The following is a 23836-nucleotide window of genomic DNA, read 5'->3' as shown; positions in this document are numbered from 1 at the left end:
CACCTGAACCGCGCCGTAAGGGAAGGAACAAGGGATGGAGTGAAAGAAGGAAGGAAGAATAGGTGCCGTAGTGGAGGGCTCCGGAATAATTTCGACCACCTGGGGACCTTTAACGTGCACTGACATCGCACAGCAGACGGGCGCCTTAGCGTTTTTCCTCCATAAAAATGCAGCCGCCACGCTCGGGTTCGAGCCCGGGAACTCCGGATCAGTAGTCGAGCGCCCTAACCACTGAGCCACCGCGGCGGGTATAGATAGTTGTACAACACGGCATATATTGCCATTGATAGTTGTACAGCACGGCATATATAGTGCACCCTGCGAGGCCTACACCACCTGCATAACAGTCTAGGTGACGTTGGCGAAGTACAGGCACCATCGACCAGTCATACGCCAAGGCGCATTTCTGAAGGCATACTGTCGTGAACGCGCGTATCCCTCTCGTAAAGGCAAGCTCGACAACGGCGGCAGCTTTGAGTAGGATGACGCAAAGTGACCTATTCAGACGCAACAGAAACCACAAATGATTAATAGCACCCGAAAACATATGGGAGCGCGGATACCAATATGAGCCTGTCTAACAATCAAACGTCTCCGCTGCTCGGATATAACGACCCACGCAACGATTTGCACAACGAAGGATGCAAGACGCTGTGCACCCAAGCCGAGCTCTTTACGCCAGCGACGGTGGCGGTTCTAACGCGGTCTCTCGCGATCCTGAAAAGCTTCGAGAGGTGGCGAACAAAAAAAGAGATGACGGAATCGGAAAAAAAAAAGAAGGGGGGGGGGGGGTAATTGCGGCCGCAGCAACGTGTGAGAAGCCATTCCTCGCTCGGTCGTTTGGCGGCCGTGCATTCGTGGAAGAGCGTGCCGCAACTCGGCGGCAAGCGGGGCTTCGCCGCACCTGTGGCCAGTCCCGCAGCTGCGAGCCGCGCACGGCGTCGACCACCGCCGGTTCTGTAGTTGTGAAGCAACGCGCGCGTGCCGCCAATACGGGCTCGCAGGTGGTGCGCCTGGTCTGAAATTCCAGGCACCTCAGGAGACGATGCTCACAGCACACACACACCCACCCCTAAGATTGCCAAGCATAGGGTTGTTTATACCGGTAAGCAGAAAATTAGGAAAGCCCGAGTGTTACGGCCGCTCAATGCCAGCCGTTCTGTCCGAGGCGAGACGCGTACGTCACATCGCACAAGGGCAGGCGTCAACGAGATCTTCGGCAGAGTAGTACTACGGCAACTGCAGTAGCCGCTGTCGGCCCGCACACTATACCTCGAGGGGGCATGAGTGGTGTAGGCGACCGGCAGTATTGCTTAAACTAGGATAAAAATACCCGCTGATCTGACAAGCGAGCAGCGCGATGATGCCGCAGATCAGCTGCTGCGCGGGCGCCTTATGGTCGGCAATCACATGGGACCCCTTTCCCGTCAGTCTTCAGGCCGCGAGCACTCGCTATCATCTCCACCTCTGGCACACCTCGGCGCCGCCATACTGTTTGCCGAATTTGTACACCTGACGCGACGCCCACGGAGCGCTTGGCAGCTCCAAGTGCAAAAAGCAGTCTGCAGCGAGCAGCTAGTACCGCTGCGCCAAGGTTGGAAATGTTCACCCGTGGATGAATCGCCAACGGTGAGACGGGACGGTGCGCTGATCGGCTGCTTGCTTCATACGAGGATTACATCACTTCAGCGACGAGGCCGGAGTGTGCTTTTCGAAAGTCTGCACCGAGTCCTTCCCGCGGGACAGGAACAGTTGAGCGGTCGCGCGTACGGAGGGGCCCCAGCTGCCCCCACATATTTCCGCGCCGACTGCGCGGACCGCAGGGTGGTCGCAGATGCAAGGAGATTAACCGGACTGACCACAACGTCAGGGCAATCGGTCGACACCATTGGTTGAAAGGCCTCCTTCGAGGAGCACACGCCGCTTCGTTCTAACTCTTCAGTGCAGGGGTGGAGCGCAAAGTGGCGCGGGAACTTTGTGAACTAGGTGCATCAGACAAACAAAACAGCCACGCGCAGGAGACGAACCGCGCGATATACGTACTACATGTAGTGCCTTAATTGTTGGCTTGGTACACTGGCGCACGCGCAATCGCTTGTAGGCAGACTACTCTGCTTCCTTCTTTCACGCTCTTTGCAGTGCCAATGGCTCTGTGCGGTTCCATAACAACCGCAAGTGTGTTTGGGCTCGTTGCTTCCTTCCTAGCCTCGAAACAAGTAGAGCAAGATTGCAGGATGGCGAGGAAATCGACAAACGACAGTGCGCCGATTCACCTCGTGTGCAGACTCGCACGTGCCGGAGAGTGATGCGAACCTGCGTAAATACATTATCCGCTGTCACAGCGGCCGCAACTGCTCGGACGTTTGACGTCAGCATGGCCATCAGCCAATAGAAAGCTATGAATCGGCACGCTTTGCGACAACTCCGCAAACGATGCCCCAGCATTTCCCAACACACCACAGAGAGCGATATACGTATACAGGGCTGCCGCGAGACAATGAAGCACGAGATTCCGTGCTCCCGACAGCGCGAGCGGACACCCAGGTGCGCCCTATAGGCTGCGCTATGTCCCGGCAGCGCCACGCGGCGGCAGCAGACTTTTCACGCGTGCAGGACAAGCTTACGCAAGCGGGGCGTTCTTCGAACAATATGCGCATGGCGCGCCGGGGGATTTCGCGGAAGTCACAGCGTGAGTTCAGTGCGCGCGCAAGACACGTTCACTCTCCCCTCCTTCAGTGTCAGTGCTCGCCTTCTCCACACGCTGAGCAGCTTGAGCGCTAGCCGCATGTCATTACTGCACTCAGCACTGCTTCAAATCAAATCAAATTTATTTCAACATTACAATGATACATGTATGCAATGCTGCGGGTGCAGGCAGAAAGCCTTCTGGTCGAGTTTGCTTCAAGTTATGCGTGGTTCCAGCCTGGCGCAGAATCCTTTCGACGCTCTTTGAAAATTTTTGCGTGCACATATATAGTTAAAAAAACGAGTAATTTTGAGCGAACAATTAAATTATCCCAAACTGAAGTTACTCGGGCTTGCCGAAAACGACGACGAACAATCGTGGCGGATTTTCCCTCCCTCATCATGGAGCAGTGCTCCTCTTTATCAAACCCTTCGCTCAAGTTGGTTGGGACGACTCTGCACCACACTCGGGGGCGACGGTTGCTACCATTGTTTCCAGCACAGCTACTAAGAGGCGACATGTGCGCAACCTGCATGCACGAGACTGCGTTCAAGCGGAGCGCGTCGCAACCCCGGAAATGCGTTCTTCTCCAAGCGGGTGCCCAGAGATGGTGGCCACGCCAACCCGAGGAGAACGCACCCTCCTCCCGCCGCTACGCGCACTCGGGCATATCCGATCGCGCAGCGGGAGTGCGCGACACCTTGACACGGGTTATTACTCGGCGCCTACTCCATTGCGACTCCATTGGCGTCGGGGGAGAGCTCTCACCGAGCCACGAGGTACGGCAGGCCGCGTGGAAGAACGAAATGCATGCACTGTTACTGCTGGCTGTAGATGACACGTGATCGTAACGAGTGGTTTGCACGTGACACCGCGGACACCATAATGACGGGCAGCTCATAGCTCATTTCATCACGCAAAGTTAAGCGAATGAGGCAAATTAGGCGAACGCGCTATTTTTCGCTGCATGTTCCCGGCCTCTCCAACAAGGCGGCCCCTATAACGTCAGTGCAAGCTTATCAATATAGCACACGCCGATAAACTGGTCGCAGCACTGATAGCTCACCCACAAACTCGCAGTATAATTATTATCGTTATCGTCAGCCAGAATACGCCCACTTCAAACTTTGCTTTGTCCTGGGACGGCCTCGGTCATTGTCTAAGCAAATTTCCTAGCCCCGTCGCCCCTTCTGACTCCAGGCTATAAGTTTGTCAAACCCACTCTGTCAGGGGCCATCGGTCGCCTGTTCCCCGCACCACATGCCCCGCCGAAGTAAATTCCACCCTTTATCAACTCGGGTCGGTTCTGCAATCCATGTTGCCCTGCCTGTGGCTCAATGCTGCCTCCATAATTTCCCTCTCCTCCATGACCCGCTGCCCTGTCCTCAGTATAATCTGAAGACTCAGTTATTTCCGGCACCACGGAAGACGGTTGGGCGTGACATACACCGCAATCAAACGCGGCTTGCGAGGCAGACAGATGAGTCGGGCAGGGCTCCTTTTGTCTGCCTAGTCTTCAGGATGCAACGCAACAACCGAGCAGCAGCTGTTCCCAGAAACATCGCGAATATAAATCACTCGAATCATCTACTTCGAACTTAATTGGCTTCACAGCTGTCAGCAGCACAGTCGTGAGGGACGTCTTCAGACACCCGCCCACTCGGCCGACAATAAGGAAGCTTTCAGAGCGCCGATTTCCCTAAGAATTACGGAGCGACGGAAGGAAGACCAGCAGGTGTCGAGGGAGGCGGGCGCTGCTTGCTGCGCCTCCTTTGACGGAGATAAACGACAGTGTGCGCCACATTGTCGCCACGCAGCGAAGGCCGGTAGATGAAAGCGGCGAACACGCAATCTCTTGAGCGGTCCGCTGCTCAAGAGTGTCGTGGCCTCTTCGCAAGAGGACGCGTCAGCGGGATGAAGAAACGCAAACGCGGTTGTAAAGATAGGGCATCCGGAGACTTCCAAGAAAGCCATCTGCATTGCCCGCAAGGTGCCGCTGACGAGCGAATACTTCCGACACTGCGCCAGCTCTGAACGCTGATGGTGCTCACGCTGTGTAAGCGAGACAACTGCGGTCACCTTGTCGACACGTGCACGCGTTCCGCTGGGCGAAGAGGTAGTCAGACTGCAGAAGATGGTCCATTTCGACGTGTCTTCTTAAGAGCTCAGGTTAATAAAACACGGAGGTTATACAAAAGAGCCGAGAGACGAGGAGCTCTGTGTCGTATACTATTCACAGGTTAGAGTATCGTGAGGAAAAAAAAGATGCAATCACTGTCACTCTGGACAGACGAGTGCTGATGATGGACTACGCGAAGTTATACATGTGATACAGCCTAGCTGGCATTTCTTTCTTGCGGCTATAAAGCCCTGTAGCAAAGACAGACCGAAACGTGCTACTCAAACGACTCAGGCCTGAGCACGGGAAGTTGAGCGTCGAGCTCAAAATCAACCGCGCCGCTACAAAGTACGAGACAGGCTGCCAGATGGAGGTCACAGTGGAATTAATCGGGTCGGCCAGTCGGAGCTTTTTTCTGCTCGTTAAATTTTCTCTCTCGCGGACTGTCCGCGTCGTTTTTATTTTGTCCACTTGAGTGCGTGCGACGAGCACAGTTGAACGGTGCAGCCAGCGGACACGAAAATATAAACCGCAACACGGAATAAATGATGACAGCGGCCCGTCCAACAACCCTGCGGGGTGTACCGGTACTACCCGTCCAGACCGCGGAGAAGGAGCGCGTGCCGACTTTGACCCGGAGCGGACCGCGAGGCGGAAGCGACCTCCCTCCGTCTCCCGACCCCTTGCAAAACCGGCACCACGTGCAGTTAGGCGGACAGCGGGCCCGGAAAACCCGTTCGATGAGCGCGCCCACGTCGGGGCGGCAGACGCAGTGGAGCGGCCAGTTCAGCTAGCTCTTTTCTTTCTTTTTATTTCATAGTCTCTGCGGGAAGCACCGCTCCATACCGCACCCACCGAGGAAGATGCGCGCAAGGAGCCAGCGGCCACACACAACACAGACGAACCGCGCCTCCTCCTTTTACCCTCGGGCAGAAACCAGTATTTGTTGCGAAATCGCCGATGCTTGCACGGAGCCGCTGCACTGCTCGCTGGATGAAACCTCTCCGCAAAGGTGGCGTATCGACACTGCAACCGGATGCGTCACATCGAGCCCTGGCATATCTCGGAGATAAGAAAGGGCGCAGAAGAAACTGGCAGAAGAGAAATAGGTTGAAGTGCGTTTGGCAGGCACAGCCGAGGTATACGAACTGCTCAACACAGGGGGCATCCCTCGCAAGGGAGAGCGTAAGCACTACAACACCGATGCACATCCTGTCAGAACTCGCCCACGGGGCCGAAACGTGGGGCTGAGGAAAAGTCTCTGAACGAGGGCAAGGAGGGCGTAGCGAGCGGTGGAAAGGAAGAAGACAGGCGTGAGATTTGGACATGCAACTACGTGTACAACGTGGGTTAAAGGGAAAAAAAAAAGCCCGGTGTTCATGCTATTCATACTGAAATCAAGATGAAATGGATTGGTCACCTTGTGCAAAGCATAGAGTAATAATGGAAGTATTGCGTAAGAAATTGTACAGCGGGTGACGGCCATAATTTCTGTCTATGTGCCGACCTCTCAACTGTGATTCTCGGACAGCAGGCTTTGCGTCGCGGTTATCACCATGATAAGAATTAAGTGAGGTTATTCCACTGAAAAACAAAGGCCTCGCCCATGACCTGCAACTGTCACGACCCTCCTTGCGCAGGATACAGTCACCCCTTACAAGCGGTTTTCCTGAAAGCTCCCCCCCCCCCCCCCTCTTGGCATCAGCTATCACTCGATCGGTATCTTACGTAATAAAATTAACTTGAGCATTCGACGGAAGACCTCTGTGAAGATTTAGTTCGGCAACAAAGACCGCGAGCGCTGCCAAAAAAAAAAGGAAGATGAAAAACGGGCACGGCTTCACAAGTCGTCGACGCACAAGAGTTAAAAAGAAAAAGTTAACCAGTTCGCCCGCGCCGCGTTCAACCGCCATCCGAAACAGCCAACGCGCGCGTCGACAAGTGACAGGCACGTCGTCGGCTCGCACCCATCATTTCAACGCCATCCACAGGGCGCCGATCGCAAAGCATCGCGCAATAAACAAGGCCAGCTGACAACGCGTACGCAAATCACTGCATGTTCGATAAGCGTTTATTCCTGCTTAAGAGGCTCTCGACGGCCTACATCCACGACCGCTGTACACTACACAACCAAAAGGAGGACGCGACGTAAGGGCTAATTAACTGCTGATAAGATAAGAAAGCACACAAACAAGGATTTCCGCTGGTCAGCAACGCCTCCCTCGCAATCTGTGCCCGTGACCCAGATATCGACCGATGGGGGCGTGTACACTCAGTTTTTTTTAACAGACACCGCGCAAATAACCAAGAGTGCCCGCGCTAACGTCGGCAGTCCAATGGTGGGCGTGTCCGCGAAGAACGCCCCCCCCCCCCCCCCCCTTTCCTGTGATCGCTCTGGAATGTCGCCGGCGTAACCGTGGCGTTGCTAAAAAAGGCATACGACAGAGGGAGCAAACACCGCAGCCAAGGACTCCTAAGAACAATGCATAATACGGCCGCAATCGCCCATTTGGATGGCGAGAACATATTAGCGACATTTGTGATCACCCAGCGTTAATTAACACGTGCTGCCTATATACTCCGGTCCGAGCGTACGCAAAAAACGACCGCGGATAACAACGGCACGCAATTACATCATTTGCGTGGAATTTGGCGAGCAGCCTGGCTCTCGGACGGAGCCAGGTATGAGCGATTCTGGGCGGCGGAGAAAATATATACATATATGTGCACATAATCAGAGGCACACTGCGAGCCAGCACTGAGCGCGCGCGATTGCAGTTCGCGCCAGTTTTATGCCTCGATGTCGTTCGCCTTCGACGGGGGCACAGCGCCGTGCGAACCTGTCACTACGAATGACCGCACATTAGCCGCACTTACGAGGGCGTGGAGCTGCTTTATGAAGCCCCGAGGAAGAGTACAAAGCGACCAACCAACTCTCACAGCGCGGGAGTTTTTCCAGCGAGACACGAACATCACTTTAGCCTCGCAGTGATATTTTCCTTCCTTTTTCCAAACGCAAAATGCCTTTCGTATATGGGGCGCCTCCTTCGGCAGTCGATCACTAAACTGACTACGAATATGTCTGATGACATTGAGCACGACAGTCATAACACGGCCGATCGAGCGGCTGTGGTTATATATAAGCATCGTTTACTAACCTGAATGCACCTTAAGACTGATGTTCAGGCTATGTAAATACGGGGGTGAAAACTTCGAACATTTCGTCTTTCTGAGCGCTACATTACTGGTAGATTTATTGGGGAGATTAATTAAAATTAACATATTAGACCAATTTATGAACGCCTAAAAAACTGCACACAATATAGCCCATATACAGGGTGTCCCGGCTAACTTTAGCCAAGGGTTAAAAAATAAGATATTTGAGGTAGGCCAGGGAAACCACTTACATACAGCTACCAGCCGGCTTGCGCGTGCAGGGAATTTTTCCTATTGCTATTAATTAAGTGGTAATTAAGATAATTTTTCTAAATGCGTAAATATCGACTTTAGACAGCAGATGTGAAGAGCAAAGTTGGAGAGCACCTTCAGAAACCCCCATTCCATTTATTTGCGATAACGAAAGCCTCACTTGTATCTTTTTTCTGAGCTCCAAAGAAAGCCCGCGAAAGACCAAAAAAAAATCACGTGACTAACGCATCCGGGCGCCACGATTGTGCTGCTCTCAATCCTGGCTTGAGTGAACGAAATCAGCTGCTGGCAAGGCGCGACGACCCCGTTGCTCCGGCAGGCCGATATGTCGATGCAACCAAGATACACGTGAGGCTTTCGTTATCGCAAATAAATGGAATGGGGGTTTCTGAAGGTGCTCTCCAACTTTGCTATTCACATCTGCTGTCTAAAGTCGATATTTACGCATTTAGAAAAATATCTTAATTACTACTTAATTAATAGCAATAGAAAAAATTCCCTGCACGCGCAAGCCGGCTGGTAGCTGTATGTAAGTGGTTTCCCTGGCCTACTTCAAATATCTTGTTTTTTAACCCTTGGCTAAAGTTAGCCGGGACACCCTGTATATATACGATAATGCAACACCTAAATTCAAATTCATCCCATCATGCAGCAGTATATACGCGCCCGTTGAAAATTAAGCTTTCGCCAGGAGAGCCATTAGCTTTCGATGAGATTGATCTCGCATCATGACATTTGCGCCTTTGGCAGCCTGACCTTTCGCCGAGGGGAATGCCGCTTATGTAATTGTGCGATGATTTGATGTAACTTGCCTGCGAGCATAGATGAACGTTTGCAGTCTGTATCGAGAGGTGAATTTCCCAGGGCTTCTCTTACGGCAAAAGGAAAGTTGTTTAGTTCGAATCCTGAGATAAGCGCGGCTCTGAACATCCCTGGCATTGTAGGCCCGCGGCCTGTGACACAACAAGCCTCCGACAGTCGCTCGTGCTGTTGTAGCACCCCGGCCAAGCCGTCTCCTCAGACGGCAGTGCAAACCCGTTGCCAATCACGAACCGGAACTCTCCCGGAAGCGGCTGTTCTTTCGTCACGGCCTTGCAATGGCACCGCCGAAGCCGCACAGATACGGAGTTAGGCAGCTTCCGCCTGCAGACATCCGCTACTCCGTCGCAAGCAGCCCCTTCCTTCTTCCCCCCTCGCCCTCTTTCAGAACGACATCCACCGCACCACTCCGGGGGATAGTGCCAAGAAAATTTTGCTCCCTTTTGCCGCAATTTTTAGCGGGAACGGCAGCAAACGTGGGGGGGGGGGGGGGGGGGGGGTCCAAGTTGTTCACGGCCACGACGTCCTTGCGACTACAGCCATGTGCTCAAAAAGATAAATTATGTGGCTGTCATTTGTTTATCAATCATGTAATATTAATTCCTTCGGCACTGCTGCCTTCTCTGTTCAATAACGAAGAGGTTTTTTTTTTTTCTTCATCAACCGAATTACAGTTAGGATGCAGTTCGGGACATTGAAACTATAGCAGAAGGAATGACATGGAATAGCTTCTTTCCTGTTTGCCCTCATCCCACAGCAGATAAGCTAGACATGAAGTTATAATGTCGATTCAACAATTCCTCTTGGACATGGCAATATCCCAAAGCGTGCTACTGTGAATGAGCCGCGAAAGAACACGGCCCGAAGAAAAGCGCATGAGCTCCTGTCGCAAAACATCGCGGACAGGCTACGATAAGGGCGCCACTGTCCGCGCGTAAGCACAGCAGGTGCCGTTGTGACTTACGCGCAACTGGTGTGATGAAACACTCTTGCTCTGCTCTGGTGTTCGAGATATAGGGTGTCCAAAATTTCCACCCGGTGCCAAAAGCTGCTACCCTACAACAGGCAGAATAGCTCGAATTTCCACACTACTTCAGTTATAAGGTGCCAAGTTATACGTTAAATTGCCACTTATCTCAGCTAAGGGTCTAAATTCCCACTCTTTCCTGGCTAGGATACTTTCAATGCACCATAGCTGGAAATTCAATCACCCTTTCACAGAATGGGTGCCTGAATTTCCTCCCGTTGCCATTGACGGATTGATGGCGGATAGGAGCGTCCCCTTTGAAACAGAGAGGTGGCAGTTGCCACCATGCTCAGCTTTTTTCCCCCTTTATATTTATTTAAGCAATACGTCAAAATTAACGGTGTTATCAATTCGCCATTTCCTTAAGAAAAATTTTTAATCCTGCACTTCTAACTTACGTCCCCTCCCTGCCTTTGAGCCACCAATCTCGCAATCGCTTTTTGCTAACTTCCACTGCAGATTTATTCGCATGAACATTGTTAAATCTAAATCCTATGGCATCAGGGAGAGGTGTGTCTGCATCGACATCCGGATGGATACCGCCGCATTCGAGTACAAGGTGCTCAATTGTTTCTGCAGATTTACCACACACTACACATATGTCATCATCTCGGTTAAATGTTTTTTTTTTCTCTTAATTCAATGGAAAAGAAGCAGACTGTAGAACTATATAGAAATTGGAAAAAGCTCTGTGATTTATTTCTATTCCCGACTAAACTTCAGCCCTTAGGCTCATTCCCAAAAGTAAGCCCTGGCATCATTAAAAATATCTATCAGTACTCCATACTTGTGCCACCATAATGTCCTATGATTCACTATCGCGCGGCATCTCTTCGCACTGTCGCCTCAACAGTCTGTACGCGCTTTTCCATGCATATCTGTCCTTCGTTTACCCATACCCCGATATATTTGTGTTGTGCCACTCCGGGTATTTCATGCCCTTGTATTGTAAGCACTTGATCAGTAGAATCGCTGAAAATCGTCAGACAAGACTTAATTGCGCTAAAAGTGAAGCCTGTAGAGCATCTCCTTCGCCTCCACAAGAGGTAGAATCTGCAAATCTTCCTGGCTGTCAGCTTGAAGCCAGTGCACTCCCGAATGCCTTACGTCGGCGCGAGGGGGCGTCGGTAGCCACGAAGCGCGACGCGAGAAAAGAAAAACACGGGGCCTCTTCCCTCCGGAGGGAGGGAGGCGACAGCAGGAATGCAAGACAAGAAGAATTTATGTCTGAGCGAACTCGTGCTCCCTCCTCTAAACAGGCCCACAGAAGGAGAAGCACGACCGGGCTTCGCGTTGTTTCGGCCTCGAGAGTAAAATGAGTTGGCGCGACCACAGGCGCTGCCGCTGTACACGGAGGAGGAGACGCAAGTACAAACACGTTGCTGCCGCTGCGTTTGCTGCGGCGGCGAAGCGAGTTGAGAGTGCACACAAGGAGGCAAGCTTGTCTCTCCTCGGCCGATCTGCCGCGACGCTTCTTTTCTCGTTTTTTTTTTCTTTCATTACCTTTCGTTCTTTCTCGGCCCTGACGGCCGGGTGAGCGAGAAGAGCTTTATTTTTTTTTTTTCGCGCAGATCTTAGGCGCTCGGGAATTCATGTTTCACTTCTGTCCAGCGCCCCTGTTTGGCGACTGGTCTCCCGCTGCGAGCCTGCTTATTGGCGTTCCCGCGCGCAAATCCTTTACCCTTTGTTTTTTTTTTTGTTTCTTCCGATTAAGACAAATGAGGGAGGCAACAACATCGGTGTCGACGCTGTTCTCGGGGCAAGCAGAACGAGACAGTCGGGATTAAGGGAGAAAAGTGACGTCAGTGCGAAAGAAACGCGCTTGCAGACCGGCGGCCATTATAGTGGGGTAGACTCGCGAACAGAAGTAATCGGGGCACGTTGCGCCCTTGTAAACATGTACTAAGCTTTGCCTAGGGAAAATAGGGAAGGCGACAGGTCTGTGCGAGTGGGTATCGTCGGCGTGGTCGCACACGGGCAGACGGTGTTCCTTCATTTGTTACGGTTGGTGTGAATGCTGTTGCGACAGAGAACCGTGTCGGCGCTTGTTTTCAGCTCAGCGAACCATGCACGCGCTTCGGCGTCCCGTCTCGCGCACGACCTCTCTGTTTCGGCTCGCCACAGGAGGAGAGCGCCATCGATCATCGGCTGGTTGTCTGGAACGGCATCCGTGAGAGAGGTTTGGAGCGCCTTGACTGATTTTTTTTTCCTGTCAGCTCGTTATCTTCTGTGAACCAACAAGCGTCGACTGCGCCCTCTAACGGTGCACAGTGTCTAAAAACGACTTGCAACAAAATATTTCTATGTCTCAAAGGTTCACCTGCGCTGCAGGAACGCCGCAGCACAGGGCTCCGAAGTAAGAGAATAACTGCCGTCGCCAGCTGCGGACGCGAGGGAGGTGACTGCAGGAGGAGGCCTTTCTGTCCTGTGCTGGACTTTATTAGACTGGCGGTGATAGTGACGGTGAAGACGGGGATTTACGACGACGACCCAGCTGTCGCTGACAATCGAACCCGCAACCTCGTGCTGACCAGCAGAACGCCGCAGCCACTGACCAGGAATATGGGCGCGTCATGGCGACAACGGGTGCCACGCGTGCGATCCGAACCGTCGGCCGGGATCGACGCAGGCGCCTTCTTTTGTCGCCAGATCGATTGGGTAGAAGCGGGTTGCGGCCGCTGTGCTACGAGTGAACCAGTCGGTGGTACCGAACACATGCTACCCGAGCGGCACGCGCAGCTCTTCGCGACGGCTTCGCCTGTCTACCGACGACCTCTTTCTCATCGGCGGCCATCCGCGCGGTGATGACGGAATGTACACGGAACAACACGAGCGCGCAAGCTCCACCTTTCTCACCCCAGCACGCCTGCACCCCTCCTGCCACCTCGTCCTAGCCTACCTGTGCCCGTAGCCCTCCAGAAATATCCCTACGGGTGGCTGTGACAGGTACAGCCACCTGCCAGTGCAGTGGCGCATCGCTTAATTAACCACTGCGGTGGCAGCGGTATGACTATCTATCCATCTATGATTATTAAGCAGAGAATGACCAATCCTGCATATGGGCACCAACCCACAAAAAATACCGCGTCATGCCCTTAAGGCGGAACTTTAGTGTCCGTTAATAATAATTGGTTTTGGGGAAATGGCGCAGTATCTGTCTCATATATCGTTGGACACCTGAACCGCGCCGTAAGGGAAGGGATAAAGGGGGAGTGAAAGAAGAAAGGAAGAAAGAGGCGCCGTAGTGGAGGGCTCCGGAACAATTTCGACCACCTGGGGATATTTAACGTGCACTGACATCGCACAGCACACGGGCGCCCCAGCGTTTTGCCTCCACCGAAACGCAGCCGCCGCGGTCGGGTTCGAACCCGGGAACTCCAGATCAGTAGTCGAGCGCCCTAACCACTGAGCCACCGCGGCGGGTGTCCCAATTGAAGAATGAACATCTTCTTTCGCAGTGTACTCTGTTTAACTACGATAAACTCCTACCATATTTTTTTTTCTCTCCCTCTCACTCCGGTGGCTTGGACACCGACTCCCGATAGTCATTTATGGGAGTGAGAACACACCCCCTAAATGTCACGCTCCCGAGTCCCTGGCTTTGAAAGTGCGCGGTGTTCTGTTCGGAGCTCGTTGAGTTCGTGAGCAGGTTTGGAGTGCTCAGTAGTTTTTCCCCCAATTCTGCCGAGCCTCATTATCCTCTTCGTAGAGGTACAGTGAAATAATAATAACAGTAATAAAGCGCCGCTGTTCGTGGTAATGCACCGACCCTCGTGAGTGCGCATATTGTGTCTCATACGTAGACAGCAACCCCAGCATTCCTGGTGGCCAAGCACTGTACTGCTCGTGCCAATGCATATCGAAGCCCGAACACGGTTTCGGATTTCGCTCGGCGAGAAGTCCGCACCTGTCGACCGACGCGAAGCTCATCCATGACGCATGCTGGCGGGGAATTTCCCAGAGCCTTTCGGCAGCTATCGCCGTGAGAACCGCAACGGGCGCAGAAAGAAGACACTCGTCAGCTCTCCACGCGGCACATGTAGTGGCATGCGTCTATCTCTCTCTGTCTGAGCGTCCGCGTGGCGAGACTGGCGCACTGCAGGAAAACGAGGTCATCATTTTGATATAGCCGGAAATGGCTGTCCGGACGAGGCACGCTGACGACCCGGGACAACGAACTAATAAATGTAGCGCCATGCGCGCTCCAAAGTAATAACGGCGACTGCACTGCCATGCAAGTTCCATTAGCTCGGCGCTCTGAGCGCGCCAGCGACATTTAAGAAGGTGTGGCCCCAGGAAAATGCGGTTTGGCTGGCGCTATAAGTGCACCTTAATGCCAACGTATGTACTGTACTACATGCGCGTGCTAGGCTAAGCGCATATAGCCACACTGCGCAGCGATGCCAAAGTTATACGGCTCAGGGGTGAGAATACATTAACGGGGCAGGGGTCTGCGAAACAGCTGTATCGCTTTGTTACTTCTTTACAACAAAGGAGATTGAAAAGAAAAGAAAAACGAGCAAATACCCGTACTGTATCTGGCCGGGCCACCGTATCTTGCCGCATCGCTAAGTCGTCGAACGTACACGTTACGCAAGAAGCTGTAGGCCTGCCGCTAACACCCCACGCGTGGCTACAGCGAACACAAAGTATGGGTGCTGAACCTGCGAGCCAGACCGACACGCGCCGTATCCCGTGCAACGGTGAAAGCGCACGAAAACTGCAACGCGCCAAGCGCAATTTGCTCAGACCCCCGATCGCCTCTTTTGCTGCCGGCGACCTGCGCGCTGGCAGCTACGGCGACATTCTGCTCACGCGGGTAATAATCGTCAATCGGTGCGTTTTGTGTGCAACGAGGCAAGTCGGACTTGGTTCGCTCTGAGCGTCTTTTGCGGGAGTCGCTCGAGCGAGGTTGCCTCTTTCAGACTTGTCTTCACTCGAAACGCTGGCCGAAGGCGTTTGGCGCGAGACCACTGGCCGGATAATTAAGAACCGATCAGGCGAGACTTTCAGGATACAAATGAATGAAAAACGTCGCATTTTCGGTCTGCCTTCAGTTGGTGCCTACAGAGATACAAAACGCGGCAGATAGCTTCGATATCATGCTCTGAATCTTATCATGACCCCTCAGTTGAGTAGGGAAAAGGCCAAGGTGAACAACGAATACCCCATCGTGCATCTCAATTCAGAAAAGCAGGGGTGGGTGCGGGGACAAACCACGGCTAGAATTCCGGAGGAAGTATACTCCAAAGGAACCGTTATATATATTTAGCAAGAAAGCACAATCCAACAATGCGGTGCTGTTTCCCGTTACGTATGCAAATGTATGCACACGTTCCTCAAGAGTTCTTCAACGAGGCCTCACGATCACATCACAATGAGCGTGCGCGAGCGCGTGGCCATCACACCCCTCTGAAAACAGCTGGTTGACTGCACGTGAGGTGACGATTTAGCAAGAAAGCACAATCCAACAATGAGGTGCTGTTTCCCGTTACGTATGCAAACGTATGCACACGTTCCTCAACAGTTCTTCAACGAGGCCTCACGATCACATCACAATGAGTCCGTGTGCGAGCGCGTGGCCATCACACCCCTCTGAAAACAGCTGGTTGACTGCACATGAGGTGACGTAGCAGGTACGATTCACTGTAAAGGGCTTCACCCTACAGTGGAAAGCAGCGGAGCTGAAATATCCAAAGCATTGGGGTTTAAGGATAGTGAAGGAAAATAGATGTTAGGCGGGTAGAAGTAACCAAGCGGAGGTTATCTGATTGGTGGCTAAAATCAAGACAAGAGTAAAGTTTCACAAGTTATGGCTAGGTGGCTTGAACCGCCACCCAATTCAAAGGGTTCAGCCTTATCCATCCATCCAGTTATCGCTCTGTAATAATGCCCCGAATATCACGGAGAGTACGCTTTACATGTGCCAGAGGATTTTGCCTGCTCGCAACAGAAAATTAAAACCTCACGGTACCCTAGCGAAAATTAAAACAGCAGAAATAATTGCCTACTTATCGAGAACCAATGGGCAGTTAGACTAACAAAATAATGTATCAAACAGAAAATTACCCCGCGAGGCAGCATTTGCTGGGCCATCGCCATGACAGAGGCCTCCGTTTGAAGCACGCGTCAACATCATAAGAACACTGAGGTTTAGAACCTTTAAGCTTAGAATATAAAAACAGGCAGCCATAACTGGACTTTATTCTTTATAGCCCTTCCAAACAGTGTGGCAATATGTGCTGGTCTAAAAAAATATTAATAGCTATTCATTATGTGTCGTGTAAAACAGCAGCTATATCTGTGACGTTCTGTTGAATACCGCAATAATTGCCGATTTCAAAGAACTTGGTGCTATTCCTTGTTTCAAAATTGCACGTATCGCTTTCTATAAGACAAATCGAACGCCTATCAGACTAATATATCGGACCTATGCAGCAAATACAAGAACGTATACAAGACCACCACATACTCGGATTAGAATTTTCACTACTGTACTACGCTAACCCCATTTCCGAACACATTTATCAAGCAAGGAGAAACTGTCAGCTGCCAGTTATGCAGACAGATGGCGTGCTATTAGGTAAAACCTGTACCTACCTCCCAGCGAAACAATCTGAATTTTCGACGGGCGTAGAGCTTAGTCAGCAAGTGATTGAATGAATACGAATTTTTTATTACTATCTTGCAGGTGACCGGACTGAGCATGCACAGTTTCATCGTTTGGAGGCATTCAGAAAATAGTCTAACCTGGCCATACCTAAACTATGAATATATCTACTACTTTAGACATTAAATGGTCAATCAGTGACTGAATGAGTGACGAGAGACCTGCAACTCGGGACCTAGAGTGACACTGACCCAGTGGACACCACGTCACCTCTCGGCGGGCGCAATTGGTGCCGCTGGTTCTGCGTCCAATGTGGTTCGGCTAACCGTGCCGTCAAATGCGCGCGAAGCCCGCCTTGTATACTTCCGTTATACTGTCTGCGTACGTGTGACCTCGCGACTAAACGCACATGAAGCACAGGTGACAGTCTTCGCAATAGGCGCAGGCGAAACGCGCAGGATCAGGCTTCAGGCGTGGGCGCCGCAATCATGCATATTTCATTCACGCCGGCGAGTCAGCGCTGAAAAAAAAGGAACATGCACGGGGCCACCTGCTGCGACTTACTGCTGTGACCACGCTGCATTCTCAGGCTCCGGCGACGCATAGGTAAAGACCAAGCAATGCAAAAGCCAGGCACAGGGGCTTTCGTACAAGCTTGTGCATCCATCAGAATGCGTCGAGAGGCTGAGCTTACCTTGCTGTGAGCTTCGGCAGCCAGTCCGGATTTGGTTGCACGGTTTTCAGCCATCTCTTGCGTAGAGCCACTTATTCCGGAGGCGACCGAATGCTATCCGCGTCGAGGTCCTGGGGCAAAAGATAAGACCGCAAGGAGTCAGAGACGCACGCACGTTCGCTGCAGAGCGACAAACGACGAGACCACAGATGCGAACAAGCACTCCGCCTACACCGCGTCTAGCCGGCGTTTGATCGGTTTGATCACGGCGGTCGTCGCGCAGCCACCGCCGGCGCGCCGCTAGTAGCGCCGCTGCCGCTCCTTCCGTTGAGCAAAGGTCACGTGCTCCCTGCTGCCATAGCAACTACGGCCGGTGGGCGTCGTCTGCTCGGCTTGCTGTGCTGCGGCTGCTGCTGCGACCCTGCTATCTTGCACGTAGAGATTCTGGTACGCCAGTAGTTTCGCGTTTGTGACTAACAGTCCCTTCCCTTTCATATCATTCGCTTTCAAAAGCAGAGCTGTCGCCTCGCAAATTAATACGATCACCTGGAAAGCTATGCGAAACTGCGTGCCGCGGTATTAACCACACAAAGGTGAGCGATTGAGCGAATTGTATGCGCGTTGTCTCCGACAGGGTTTGAAGCTTGTTTTAATGACCGGAAGGTAAAGTGATCTAAATGGGGTGTGCTAGAGCACCAGTTAGTGTGCTTTAAAAAAATTAACTTCGCTTGTACAGTACGTTAGTACAGAGTGCGTATTCAATAAGTTTTACCTGCTGTTCGTTAACGTTGGTTAAGAGATGGCATTGAAAGATGCCAAATTTAAATGAGTTTAGAATCTCGTCTCTCCCAGGAATGCATCATTTTTCGATGTAAGTGCCGCTAGCTGTAGTGCAGCCATTTATGAGATTTATGTGCATGCCGTCGCAGACAATCAGTGCGGCCGTTGACATAAACGGCACACTGCTCATTAGAGCTTGTACCTCGCGCTATAACACTTCGTCCCCCCCCCCCCCCCGCCCAAAGTAAAGGAGCACCTGAAGCGTATGTTTTTCATATCCGAAAAATTTTTTAAGGCGTTACTTCAAACTCAATGCAGCGTGGAACGACTAGATATTGCATATGTACTGGACGCATTTCGCCCCCGGTAAGTCTGTGTCTAAACGTCCTTAAAACGAGGATGCCCAAAAGGCGATTACCGAACCCCCCAATTGTATGCATGCAGGAATTTATGATAACAGATATATATATATATATATATATATATATATATATATATATATATATATATATATATATATATATATATATATATATATATATATATATATATATATATATATATATATATATATATATATATATATATAGATATATATATATATATAGTCTGCACAATTTCTCACTCAAATGAAAGAAAAATGCTTGTTTAAGAGACAAGAGTAACTTAAATGGCGCTCTGTCGCTAATTAAATAATGCACCCAAAATAAACACAGACTCCAAGAAAAGCGAAACCGAAAGTAAACTTAACCGAAACTGACAATGCCATGCTGAGAGGCGTCTTTGCTATTTATTAAAGGAGCAGTAATTCTGCACAAGACGGAACAAGTTTTTTTTTAATTACCTGCTTTTTTTATTGCCTCTATAATGACGCAGTTGTCGACTCACCCCTGCGCGCGTGTGCTGAATCAACAGCGCCCCACAGCAGTGAACGCAGGCGAACGAAAGCGAAAGTATAGTACCGCCGTAGTGGTCGTATGTCGAGCATCATGTCACACCCCTCTTGATGTCCAAAACACAGTCGCCGTCTAAACTTGTATCGCACGAAGTTTTTGCGCGCTGCGTGAAGACCGCTCGTAAGAAAGCATTTCAGCGCAGTCCTCAGCAAGGTAAGATCTGAGAAATTGAGCGTGTTACACTGTGCCTCTTGAATGCGAGCAGATTTGTAGCGTATTTGGTCGATGTTTGAGTATTTCAGTGCTTTAGTGCGCGTGCTGACATATTACACTTCCGAATACCGCGCATTATCGCTGATTAGATCAGACTGCGTCGTTGGAAGTAGAAACGAACTTGTATGTACAGGCATGGACAAAACCTTGCTTAATGCGGATTCACAGGGGGAAAAAAAAATATATTACTGTGTTGCTTCGCTGGTCAGCCAGCTGGCATTTATCTAGAGGATGGAGCTCACTTGTCCCCTTGTTCTTCAATGCTTTAATTTCGTTGACCTCCTTTGTTCGGTCACATAGAAAAAATTATTTTTTTCTGCAAACCCACATCCCGTGAACTTTTCCCATGACTGTGTGTGTGCCACTGTTGCTGCAAATATTGTTTCGTCCGGGTGATGCAATAGTGCTTTATTTTGCATTATGCAGGGATACTAAAATGGCTGCAGAGCAGTGCCTGGTGGAGTTCTTTGCTCTTGAGATGAAGCGGGCTGGTGGCGTCCTGCGGGTGTCTCACTATGATACAATCGGAAGGTACGAAAAGAGCATGCCAACGATGCTGGCTGAGTTCATGAATACCAAGTACAACGGATCACTCACACGGTTCTTCAGATCTCACAAGGACTCCTTTGTCTTCTGCGAGAATAGGGTTGGCCTGCTGCCTCATTTCGAAGCTAGGAGCATCCTGGCGCAGCCAGACAACTTAAATGTTGTGCAATTCTTTCTGGACCTCTTTCAGAAGATTGGGGCAACCCAAGAGCAGCCATGTTCAGTACACATTCTGTCCAAGTATGTCCCATACATGGACCATGATGCAAGACTGTTCCTTCGCAAGATGTATGCAAACAGCCTGAATGTGTTTTTCACCCTCAACGACTTCCACTTTCACATGACATCGCCTGACCGAGGTTTCGTGTCCCTTAGGCGGCCCCCTGCAGCACCCAATTGCATTGCTGCACAACTTAGAAAATGTCTGCTTAAAAACAATGCTTTTAATTCTTTGAGTGGTCTGAACATCGAGGAGCTGCTGCATGAAGCAATAGCAACTTGGCTTCCTGAACTAAGGTTATACTTTGGTGGTGGAAATCGGACAAGCAAGTTGTACAATGTGTTGAACTCTTATCCAAATGTCTTCAAGTGGAAACCCCATGAAAAGGTTTGGCTTCGCAGGAAGTACGAGAAGTGGGACAGAAAGTGGAGTGGTGCCGAAGAGCTCCTAGCTGCAATTCACTTCATGGAACTGTTGAAGGACATAGGTGCCACGTTGTCAAATCCAATTTGCTTTAACTACATCTTGTGCTGTGCAGAATCTGTACCTAAAGAATGCTCAGCTTACATCAACCATGTCTTCCCAGGCATTGATCTAATTGATCTGTTCCATTTGCACCCTGACAAGTTTGATCTCTCTGTAGTCAATTGCGTTTCTCTGAAATTTGGAGATCAGGAGATCGAAACAAAAAAGAGCCCAGGTGCCCTGTCAGCTTACTATGCTGCTCACCTGTTGAAATATGCACCTAACTTAGTGCCCGATACACTGAAGATCTGCATAGAAAATGCCCCTAAGGCAGTGAAAAGCTACTGTGGGACTACTGTCCGACACAGGCTTCACGTAGTTCTTGATTCTGGAAGGGAGCTGCTCACAAGTGGTGTCGTAGACAACATGATGGCTGCTGACCTGCTCAAGTCTATCTGCAGAACCCCTGCACCAGAAGGAAACCAGAAGAAAAAAAAATCCAAGGACTCTGCTGCATCAACAGCTGCCAATACTACTGCCGCTATGCCAAAAAAAGCCACTACGAAGGCTTCTAAGATTTCAAAAACTTCTGCCATGGCAGGGCCAGTGCAGGGTGCATCACATCTTGAAACAGCTGCATCAATTGTTCCAAGTCTTACTGCAGGGAGCTTGACACTGCTTGAAAAAGAGAAGCTGCAGAACACTCTGGCTAAAGCATTAAGCTTGACTGAAATGAAGCAGGATACCCCGGCATTGGATACGTCAAAGAGGTTCCAGTCTCAGCTTGACACTATGTTGATCATTCCAACTGTCAGTGCAAGAACCCTGCAAGAGTCCAAAGAAATGAAGCCGCAGAATAGCCTGGCTAAAGCAGCAAGCCTGAGTGACCTGGTGTTGGATGTTGCAGTGTCTGATACTCCAGAGAGATCCCAGTCACTTGTTAACACAACTATGTTGATCATTCCAACTCCTACTACAAGAAGCTTTACAGATTTGGAAGAATTGAAGCCACAAAACACCGTGGCTAAAGCACTAAGCTTGACTGAACTGGAGCAGGACTTTGCAGCATCTGATACTTTAAAAAGGCCCCACTTGCGTCCCTTTGCTTCATACAGCATGTCTCTGCCATCCCAGCATTCACCTGCCATACCGGATGTTGCCAGGCTAAAAAATGAGGACAGAAAGACTAAAATGCTGATGAAAGCAAAGTCCAATCCATGCCTAATAGTGAGCAAATTTAGAGAATTAGCACCAGTCACAGAGAAGAGCTCCTCTTGTGTGGAGCTCTGTGGTGATGAGTCAAAGCTTGTGGCGAGAATAGTTTCACACGGAAGCACTAAAGCCTTAAGTCTAGCAGTGCAAAAGCAAGAGCCCAGACAACAGTTAGAAGACAAGGTGGATGAGAAGGCTAAGACAAATGAAACAAATCAAGGAAATGTGTGCGGTGCAGCATCTGATGATTACATGTACAGCAAGATGGAGCATGCTCTATCGGAATTTATTACGAAACGGCTCGAAGCAAGTCCCATTCATTCTGAAGAGTTGAACAGTCTGTCTGATGCTGTGAACAAGAGTTTTGGTGTTCTCCCCAAGTACGAAATCCACCTGGCTGTGCTTTATAGTGAGGGAACACTCAGTTTTGATGGCAAACGTGTTTTGTACAATGCTAATTAAGTTGGAAATTGTTTTTTATATATTTGAGAGGAATTACTTTTTACACTATTATATATATGTCTGCCTGCAGGCTCTGTATTGGTGCCAATTTTTAGCGAGGAGTGGTTTGTGCTGTGCAGTGATGTTTTGCAGAAAAGTTTATACTTGTCGCTGATCTGCGTACTGATCTTTACTCAAACACTGGTGGTTTTCATCAGCATGGTTTTCACCTTTGATATATGTGGTTGGTACAAGCAAAGTTTAAGCCAGTGTCTTGTATACAACTTTAATTGAAGAATAAACTTTGTTTTACAGCAGCAGCAGTGTTCTTTAAAGGGATAAATTACACCACTTCATATGAACATGCATGCAATCTAAATATTATTAAAAACTATGTAGGCTAGAATAAAAGCAAATTATTGAGATGTGATTAAATCTTTTCAAAAGCTGTAGAGTATTGCATTTCAGGCTACAGTGTGCCAGAAGAAGGCAAATGAGCTATAGCATCAGGCATGACAAATGGTTCAGAACTGGAAAACTGGTCTAGAGTGAGATTTGCTGCATAAATTGAGCAGAAGATATGTCTTGGTTTCCATGAACATTTCATTACACCTATCTTGTATCTGGCACTTCATACTTATTAGCTGATAAAAGTGTTAATGGGCTCAAGGAAACAGAAATTGGCATTTAAAAAGCTTGCCTCTGTGTTGTACCATCACATTGGTCAAACTGACTTTCAAAGGGTTCCTGCTGCAGCTACACAATGCTTGAAGTTATTTCTTGCATTTATGCTTTCTTATACACATTAATAACAAAATAGGATAAGCATGACATTGCTGTTTGAATAAGGAAAGTGGTCGGATGACCCATCATAATTGGAACAGTATAAAGTCGAACCCCGCTACAGCGAATGCCGCTTTTAAGAAATTTTCGCTTCAACGAAATATTTCAGATTCCCCGTCAGCTAGCCATAGAAAACAATGCATGCTAGTTCTCGCCACAAGGAATTATCTTTTCAGGTGCGTTTCCACTTCAACGAAATTTTTTTTTCAGTGAAGGTGGGCTTAACATTTATTTTAGGACAAAACAAGCATAATGTTACCCGTCCGTACGTTCATGGCATTTAATTTCACCAAAAACGCTTGCTGGAATCGATGTGTGCTGGCCTTAAACATGGCGCTGAATCAACATCCAGCTCAACGGACGACGACCGCGTCCTAACAAAGCCTCAGAGGCTCCCTCCTCAGAGGCCATTGCGATGTGCGCAACACTTCGGGTCGCCTGAAACGTTCCAGCGGATGTCTACCTCGATGAATACATCGCCGTTGATGCGGTCGTGGTAGCACATGAGGCGCTAACCGACGAAGCAATAATTGAAGGGGCCCGCCACAACGAAGCCTCGTCCGAAGATGACAGCGACGTGCAAGGTGCACCAGCCCTGCCGTCTGCATTGCATGTGATGGACGCACTTGACACCATTCGTGCTTTCATTGCTGAGCATGACGATGGCATCGCGATGCAGTTGTTGGCCGAGTGTGAAATTCACACCACGACGCTCATGTCCATTAAAAGGACGCAAGCCAAGATGACCGAATTTTTTGGAAATAAATGATGCTTTTGAACAGTGCAGTCAGATATTA

The 23836-nt window shown here is 50.1% G+C and overlaps 3 protein-coding genes across 4 annotated transcripts in view; 2 read left to right on the top strand and 1 right to left on the bottom strand.

The window, feature by feature from the left end:
• Positions 1 to 17646, bottom strand: part of Chd64 (transgelin calponin-3) — a 30385-nt gene extending 12739 nt beyond the window's left edge. Inside the window, exon 1 of the mRNA XM_077631104.1 lies at positions 17385 to 17646. Within this exon, the coding sequence (XP_077487230.1) occupies positions 17385 to 17438 (54 nt within the window). The 5' untranslated portion in view covers positions 17439 to 17646. The remainder of the gene's footprint in view (positions 1 to 17384) is intronic.
• Positions 1 to 23836, top strand: part of LOC144098433 (uncharacterized) — a 39812-nt gene that overhangs the window by 832 nt on the left and 15144 nt on the right. The gene's annotated exons all lie outside the window — the stretch shown is intronic.
• On the top strand, positions 17777 to 22516 carry LOC144098432 (uncharacterized). Of its 2 annotated transcripts, none has more exons than XM_077631100.1 (2): positions 17777 to 17956; positions 19739 to 22516. In XM_077631100.1, the coding sequence occupies exon 2, from the start codon at positions 19749 to 19751 to the stop codon at positions 22215 to 22217; it is 2469 nt and encodes an 822-aa protein (XP_077487226.1). In that variant the 5' UTR covers positions 17777 to 17956; positions 19739 to 19748; the 3' UTR covers positions 22218 to 22516. The 2 variants fall into 2 exon arrangements, with proteins under 2 accessions (XP_077487226.1, XP_077487225.1); XM_077631099.1 differs by lacking the exon at positions 17777 to 17956 and adding an exon at positions 18992 to 19252.

Source organism: Amblyomma americanum, chromosome 7, assembly GCF_052857255.1.
Source record: "Amblyomma americanum isolate KBUSLIRL-KWMA chromosome 7, ASM5285725v1, whole genome shotgun sequence".
Classification (NCBI taxonomy): domain Eukaryota; kingdom Metazoa; phylum Arthropoda; class Arachnida; order Ixodida; family Ixodidae; genus Amblyomma; species Amblyomma americanum.
Note: the sequence above shows the minus strand (reverse complement) of the source record. Positions and strands in the feature narration are given on the sequence as shown.